Source organism: Coenobita brevimanus, chromosome 76, assembly GCF_032717465.1.
Source record: "Coenobita brevimanus isolate Jiangsu-jjx chromosome 76, ASM3271746v2, whole genome shotgun sequence".
NCBI lineage: Eukaryota > Metazoa > Arthropoda > Malacostraca > Decapoda > Coenobitidae > Coenobita > Coenobita brevimanus.
In genome coordinates, this window is record NC_137029.1 from 3,579,759 (window position 1) to 3,588,821 (window position 9,063).

The 9,063-nt window shown below is 39.8% G+C and overlaps 1 protein-coding gene across 1 annotated transcript in view; it reads right to left on the bottom strand.

Annotated features, from left to right (window-relative positions):
• LOC145408234 (venom protease-like) overlaps window positions 1-5,930 on the bottom strand; it is a 16,395-nt gene extending 10,465 nt beyond the window's left edge. Inside the window, exons 1-2 of the mRNA XM_080278994.1 lie at window positions 5,876-5,930; window positions 3,913-3,969 (exon numbers count right to left, since the gene is read on the bottom strand). Coding sequence (XP_080135120.1) covers window positions 3,913-3,964 — 52 coding nt within the window. The 5' untranslated portion in view covers window positions 3,965-3,969; window positions 5,876-5,930. The remainder of the gene's footprint in view (window positions 1-3,912; window positions 3,970-5,875) is intronic.
• Between the last annotated feature and the right edge of the window lie 3,133 nt (window positions 5,931-9,063).

The following is a 9,063-nucleotide window of genomic DNA, read 5'->3' on the forward strand; positions in this document are numbered from 1 at the left end:
ATGATACGGATGAATGCAAAACAATGCAGGTTAGTTGTTGAAGAACGAATACAATGATGATGTGCTGGGAATGAGTGGGTACGAATGTGGCATGAAGAAACTGCGGGAGAAATGTGCTACATGTAAGTGCGAGTAAATTCCATGTACCCTCCTGAAATATGAAGCATTGCAAGAAACACTAAGGCACACAAGAGACTGCGCGATCTAAGTATACTGTATTTGACGGAATGTGCTGGAACGAATATTATACTCTAAAATACCACCGATCTACCTTCAGTGCATCAACAGTTCCCCAACCTACTTTTACCATTATGTTGATAACTCTTAAATCATTATAAATTTTTCCTTAATTTATCGATTTATCAGAACCCTGACCCTAAACAGATTACGACAAAAAACCTTCGTAGTTTTATCTATAGCAATCAACTTCATGAGATTTTGTGAGAGTCATGAGGCAAATATGTATTAATATCAGATGTCTAAACAGCCTGAAGTGTTTCTGGATTATATCCACATTGTTACTTCCGGCAACGGGATTGAGGGAGGCAATGTACTCACCCTTGTTTGATTGTCCACAAGATATCTCAAAAAGTTACTGTTGGACATCAATGGCATTTTGTGTATATATGGGTCACGAGCCAAGGAAGAGTTTATTAAATTTTGGTGGTGATATGAGTTGTCTGGTACAGTTATTGGCGGAGGTATACGCTCTCAGAATGTACTCTTGTTACTTTTGTTGTTTTTGCTGCTGCTGTCGTTCATCGGGGCTCTAAAGGTCAGGCAGTTAATACTAAGGCTCCTATGACTCACTCTGTTAGCAAGACTAGTATATTAGAGTTATTCCGACCGTAACAGGGTTAACTGTGGAAGCATTCACGTTCTCACACTACTTTCAGCATTATCGTCTTAACACAAGTCTAGCATTACCTGAAAAAGAATTTGTTCCGACCACGACATGGTAAAAAATATCGAAGTACTATGGACACCGCACGCAACCATGATTTGTAAACGCTGCAATTGCTGGAGTTCCCAACGGAAGGGGAGAGAGGAGGGAGTAGGGGGAGGGAGGAGTAGAGGAGGAGGAGGAGGAGGAGGAGGGAGAGGGAGAGGGGGACTGAGAGGGGATGGGACGAGTTCTAGGATGTGAAGTAGGAAAAATAAATTCGTTGAATCTTGTGACATATCGAATTGGCCCTTTCTTGCCCCTCTCATGCGATTTTATCATGGTTAGGGGATTTCTAGATTTTACTCATGTACCGGTTGCCCTTTAATTCAAGGACGGTCTCTCTCTCTCTCTCTCTCTCTCTCTCTCTCTCTCTCTCATATATATATATATATATATATATATATATATATATATATATATATATATATATATATATATATATTCGAAGAGGAGGGCTTAGATACTGCCTCTTCTTGGTCTCTCATCACAATAGCATAGGCGGCTGTCTTAACACCTTCTCCTAGGCTATTTATTTTACCCATTTTTCTTTACTAATTTTTGTATGCCTCTATCACCTCTCTCTTGTAGGTGGTAAATGGTTGCGATCATCATCAACTCATTTGATGTAGCGTAACTTATTTCTTTCACATTTATCATTTGTCTTATTGTCTGCCCCCCTCCTTTCCTTTCTATCACTTTCTATTGCTCTTCTTTCCACTTCCGGCGGCTCTACACCGGGCGACAAGACTAACGGCATTTACTTTTGATACTGTTCGTATAAATATCACAAAGAAAAATATTAACTTCTAATATGATACAGCAAAAAATGGAAGTTAATAAATAATTCATCTATAATCTTTCGACTCAAATTTGACCCAGAACTGCCATCTCTCCAACTTGAGTGATCACTTGTAATACATTAAGAGAAATACGATGCTAACCACGAAGCTGTGCCATGGGAAGAATGTGAGCGGTAGCGCTGTAGTTTTCTGACACTATGCTACGTGAACTAAGCTACCCAAAGAACGAAAATCTGGGCCAAGTTATACTGAAAAAACCATTGTAAGGAAGAAGTACTGATGGAAATTCTGGTCGTTAACACATTCATTGCAAAACCTCTTCCATTAATTGAGTGAATATCATGTTTGTTTTCATCTGGCAAAGATCCGTGACCCCTTTTCTACTTACATGATGGCTAAGTTTGGTCAGATAGGAGGATAATTCCGAATAGTAACCAAGGACAGTAATCCCTGCACCTTAACTAAGGATCAGCCAAAGTTCATCCAACCACGACCTAGTAGCTCCTGTGAGTGGCCCAGTTCCGTCAGATGCAAACATTGGCAGTAGTAGTAAAAATATATATTTAAAAGTACTTCATCATCAAGCATTTATTTACAATTACATGGTGTATGGCAGGCCACGTCCACAACAAATACTTTTTGGCGTGGGCAGGTTCTGGCGGGAGATTTCCTACACTGTAACCCATACACTTGCCCATACAAGTGGCACCATTGGACGCGGGCGGGTACCGGCAAGAACTACAGCTGCTGTGATGCAGAACTCTTCCCTACAGCCGCCCGTATCAACTAGCATAAGTGTGAGCCTGTCTTTACACGATGTTTTTACTTTTTAGTGGTGGAAGTAGTGTTTCAATTGTCCTATTTACCTTCATTCCTACTTTCTCTTCCTCTTTTTTCCTGAATACTTTACCCAGCCTTCAGGTGAAGAAAAAAAGTCTTCATGAGGATGGTGATGATGATGATGATGAAAATGGGAGGGAGGAAAGGAAGAACGACGAGAAGGATGGTGTTGATGATGATGATAATGATCTTCTTTCAGTATCATCACTCTGCTGCCTCCCATCCTCCTTCTGATGAGATGAGAGGGAGGGGGGATAGCAAGAACTGAGGAGCTTGACCTCGTCCTGTTCCACAGTTACAGCGTGAGCCAACCAGTCTCACCACCGAGAAAGTGAAGGTACCGTTATGTAGCTATTTCTATTAAATTTTCAGACATTTAACAGTATTAGCTTTCAGAAACTGTAGGTGTCTGTATTTATCCATATATATCCCGTCGCCATTACTGAAGGCAGTCACATTATCACGATGGACGAAATTGGGGTACCTCTATGTACTTACTCGTATTTTTATGTAATCTGTTACATAATCTCTTTCAACTATTAGACACTGTGGAGATACTCTGGGCACTGCATTATGTATTAATCATGTCGTCATAACTGTTGGCAACCATAATCTCTCTATTGAAAAACTGAAGGTATCGTTTTGGAATTAATGTATCTGTTAGTTAATCTCACAGAGCTGTTAAATACCAGAGGAAAATTCCGGGATTCCGTATGTATTCATATATAGTCGTCATAACCAAAGGTAGCCACAATTTCACCATGGAAGAAGTAGAATAGGCAAATGCAGTTGCTTCCTACACATCGTGTTAGATAAATCACTTACGGCTGTTTATATATCTATCGACTGCCTGACTTCGCATGAAGGTGGAATCTTGAAATGAAAGGATCTCTTGGCATTTCCATCCGTTAATCAGTAAGTACCCTTCTTCCTCACAGCACTCCACCCTCACATACATACTTCCTTATCTCTCTCTCTCTCTCTCTCTCTCTCTCTCTCTCTCTCTCTCTCTCTCTCTCTCTCATGCACTTTCCTAGTCTGATCTTTCTCAAGTTCCAGACAGATAACCCTGGCAATGCATGCATCCCTTAGGCACATAATATACTCTGTCCACTTTAACCTGGGCTAAAAATGCCGTCTCTTCATCTTGAATTCTGAGCTGTAATGAGAAATTAGCAATACGATTTTGTTCTAGTAACACAAAAGCACTTTAGAAATATTTTGTGCCGTAGTGTTACATGCTCCCACTGAGCTAAAGGAATTAAGGCGCAAACAGACAAAAATAACCCCCAGTGAACGGTAGGAATAAAATATTTCTTTGCTTACCTTGTGCGCTGACAGATGCCACGAGAAGTGATATTCCGTAGAGAAACTTCATCGTACCTGGGAAGAAAGGGAATTATTATGAGATTAAATAATGACATATCATTTACAGACTTGTTTCCTTTCTTTTTAACTGCGTCAAAGGAAGTTCAGTAATTTTGTGTCAAATTCTCCTTTATTTCTATATGGCTTTTATTTACTCATTGACATTTCACTTGATGTGAAATAAAGCTCAACCTTCTGTCCACTCTACATTATTAATACGTTTACCAATTCAATACTTTTCGGTTAAGGAGAAAGTTTCCAGTCTCTGTTCGGCGTGAGAGTCAGCTGTGCAATGACCTTGAGGGGCGTGGGAGTGTTTGAAAGAGAAGTAGGAAGGATTCTGGTGGCGAGTCAACTGAGAATGTCGGGTTTTCCCCCCGGCACCACCATCACCATTACAGGTGGTTACACCGATTGTCCCAGCATGGGAAAACCTTAGTTACGACTGTATCAACCAGCACCAGTGTGCACTCAGTATGTTTTCCGAGAAATACAGAAATTTGAGAAAATAGATAGATAGACAGATAGATAGAGAGAGAGAGAGAGATGGGAGGGGGGGGGATGAAGAGAATGAACTGCCTGAGATCCTATTGTCAAAGTAACCATTCACAGGGCACCTCTGTATTCAGATTTATGTTAACAATAAATATGGAACAGCTATATTAATTATGAAACAGCAGCCAAATCACTGACAGGATTTGTCCCCCCCCCCCAAATTTTGCAGAGACGCCAGATGACAATATCTCTCCATAATGTATTTCTACACAAAATCATGTGTGTAAAGGCAACTTGCACGAGGACGTCCACTCTGAGTCAAGAAGCAAGTTGAGGAAGAACGACTTCTCCGAGAACTCATTAAGGTACAGTGGTTCTGCTTTGGCACACTGCCCACACACGGAAGACGTCGCCCAGATCGTTTTTTTTTTTTTTTTTTTTTTTTTTTTTAACTTGTCACGCAGTAGGCAACTTCCCCCCCCCACACACACACTACCGTATATTTATACTGAGGTAGACATTAGAATAATTTCGGTCAATTTGAGTGTTTCATATGAAAAATAATGTAGCAGTGAAATGGAAGCTACGTATTAAAAAAAAAAAAAAAAAGATTTATCGATACAAAATTATTTTCTTTGATAAAGATTTAAATGGAGACTTGGAACGCGAGCTGGTGACAGAATCTATAATGCGCAACATAATGACGTTACTACCAATGTCAAGAACAACTGAAGTTTATATCTGATGTTCCACGAATCTGTTTGGTTTCCATGAAGACATATTATCACCAGCTCCTTTTTAGCATCTAGGCGACCAGTGGAGTAATTATGCTTTATCCTTAATTCCTGGCTGTTTTGAATACCATCATCATTAACACGGTCATCATTCCGCCTCATTTTCCCACCCACAGCTGAAGTGAGGTAGCGTCCAGAAAGCAAGGAAAATGGGAAGAATTAACAGTGCAAGAACTAGTCACCATGGCCGATAAAATGGGCCACACACGTTTACCATTCAAGTCCCTGATATAATTATTAATGCTGCTCTGCAAAACACTGAACATTTTTTAACTTAGACAAACAGGACTACTCTGAGTGTTCTAGCTTTTACACCTAGATATTAATCTTGTTCCTGGTTGTGCATTTTTGCCCTAACTTCTCCCGCGTTATCTGATGGGAATGTAAACAGCAACACCGTGTTAACTTAGGCTTCATCAATATTTACCGCAGTTGTTCTGATAGAGACTTCCTAGCAGTACTAGTAATAATAGTTAAAACAGAAACTAATTCACAGTATTGACCGCACAAGGGTCGTGAAGATTTATAACCACTTCGGGTTTAAGATTGCGGAGCGGTGGTTGTGTCACAATAACACTAGTAATAGTAGTATTATAATAAAGTCACTACATACAAATCCTCACTTTTCTTACTGGCGGAAACGCAACAGAAACTCCGACGTTCAGTAGAATTATCCTATCACTTCTGTTCACCTTGCGCCCCGTGCACAGACTGCTGCGCTGCTTTATGTGCCCCGACCATGAACCTGCCCCGCCGGGTTGCGTTGCCAGATGTCGCTGAGGACTTAATCTTGCACCTCTACATTGACTCAAACATACGTACACACGCGACAGGAAGGCTTTGCGTCATAGCCGACGTCACAGGATGGCAATTGTTTTGATACCTTATCCTTCGTATTCCCCAGAACTCGGTCTAATAACTACCGGGTACGTTGAATAGGAGTGAGTTGTTGTGCTATGTTTTACGCTTGATTTATTAATTATTCATAAGTTATCCGATCGTTTCCCACTATGCTTTCGCATGAAAATGTCCGAAATTGCAGATTTAATCTTTTGACTATAAACCATGTTATTGATGCATCTGACGCTTTGTTGTTCCGTGACCTTGACCTTCAAGTGATTGCTCTCAAAATCTAATTATTTACATCCAGCCTGACCCTTGACATTTCCACCAAGCTTGGTCCAAATGACACCAAAGCTTTTAGTCGACCAGGCGTCTGACCTTCACTTTTGACCTTTCCCCATGACCCTGACTCTTAATTGTTCTCAAAACCGTTTTCCATAATCCTTACCTCACCCTGAACCCGGCAACAAAGTTTGGTCAAAGTCATAGAAAAACTGTTTAAGTTGACCTTACCATGTGAACTTAACCTTTGACCTATTATTTAAAAAAATAAGGCCAATCTCTTGAATGATCCTCAACATGTCCACCAATTTTGGTGTGAGTCAGATTAAAACTTTTAGTCATTTTCTTCCACATGCCTCAAAATTTAGCCATGCTTTTTAACCTTGACCTGTGCGTAATTGTTCTCACATCTGAATCACTTCGTTTTTCCCTTATCCATAACCTGTCTACATAGTTAAGCCGATCTTGCTACGTCATGCTTTGATTCAGCCCTGTGACCTTAATCTATGACCTGTTGTTCTTAGAATCAGCAGATCAGCTGCTTGGCTAACCCCGCACCCTTCCACCAAGTCTGGTTAAAATTTGATCTCACACACACACACACACACACACACACATATATATATATATATATATATATATATATATATATATATATATATATATATATATATATATATATATATATATACACACACACACACACATAAACACAGACTCCCCCCCCCCCGAGTCCTGTATAACATTTGCCAGACTTTGCTTCGCGAACGTGGGTGTAAATATACATCGTTATTGTGGCATAGAAAATGTCGAATTAGCTGTCACGCCGTACTCTAGATTACACAGGAGACTTCTTAGTGCCTTAACGATGTACAGTGCATATTACGCCTTGATATTCACATGTTATTTTTATATTTCTCATATAACCATAGTTTAACGCAGGTGATACAACTAGATAAAAAAGTATATATATATATATATATATATATATATATATATATATATATATATATATATATATATATTCTGGGGCCAACTAGAAAATAAATCCGCCATCATTGTTCTCAAGACAATATTTTGGAGAACAAGGTACTTTTAATCAACACAAGCTTTACTTTTTGAACGACATACAGGCTCTATGAAACCTTCTACAACCCCTTCCATGCTGCATAAAACCATCGAGGAGGAGAAATAACAATAATACAGAAATATATAGCGCTGAAGTGGTTTATGGCTGAGTGACCAGACAAGGCGTAAGCTATACAACCCCTTATCTGCCATGTTTCTCATTCAGCGAAATATCAGTGTGTGACGTCTTCTCCGCGGCAAATTATCCCAGCCTAAAGGGTGTGACCGACAAGGAAAACACCCAGCATGTTGTGGGTCTGGGGCAGGGCGGAAGAGGAAGAGCTGGTTGCTGAGAAAGTGGATTTGAGGAGAAACTGTATCCTTCACTTTAAAAAGGCGTATATTGCTTTCTGTCCTTCATTAACACTTAGCTATATAGCAAGAGATTACCACACAATTATGGCGCCAGTCAAAGAATAAAAATCAGAGGGAAAATATAATAGGTCAAATTATTAGTTCCTTTGGCCACTGATCTTCAGGATATAAGCTATAAAAGAACGAAAATCTCCGCCAAGTGAAGGTGAATGAACAGTAGTGTCGGTCTTTAACCCAATATTCTCGAGCGTTGTTTTGTGGGCAATGATAAACACCTTCAGAGGCCCATGACAAGAAAATCACCCCCAGATTCCCCCAGACTACAACATACAACTGTCCAGTTCACAGTCCAGGTCCCAAATTCAGTTCCAGGTACAAACAAGCTGGGGTAAAAAGGACCTTGCCTAGGGATCTCGTGGTGGAAGTGGGGAACGACACCGGAAGCCGTATGTATAAACCGTCCTAAGATTAAGTCGTGTATAGGATTGTTTTTATAATTATACGTTTACCGTCAGCCATAAAATAGCCAAATATTTCACTGTCAGATTGCAGTGAATATTAAATTGAAAAAATACTACCAAGCAAAACAATTTCCGTAAATAATTAACTGGACGCCTAAAGATAAATTCAGTCAGGATCCTAAATACAACACCGGATCTCTCGGTTGTTGACCATGTGTACCTCTGATTACACCACTGCCACCCCGACCCTGAACTTAAGATTTTTTTTTTTCCCCTTTAGTGCTACTTAATTCGGTGACAGGAATAAGTTTTTTGCCTTCAGCTTTTGGCCACCCTTTATCCCGCTGGAATGGGCAACAAAAGATCTTGTAAAAAAAGAATTAAGTACATCGGTAACCTTTATGTAAATTTATTATTATATTCGGGATATTTTTTTTCCAGTTTTAACAGTAACTTCGCTAAACAGTTCACGTATTTGATAACAAAGAGTGAGATTCCCAGACATACAGTATTTAGGGTCGATTTCCTGTCGTAACTTGGATATGTTATTATGGGAAGAACTAGACAAAGGAAGATTTTTCACTCCTTTCCTTGATCTTCTTGAAGAAAACAGTTGTAACCTGCATCAATTTTCGTCTCTATTTATAAGGTTAGAACAGGAGACAGAGGAAAATTCGACAGCCTCCTTGTCCCTTCGGCAAATCCAAGTTTGAGTTACGACAGGGAATTAATCATTAGTGCGTTTGTGTATCCCACCTTAGATTTAAGTTCTTAAAATATGTTCCGGCATA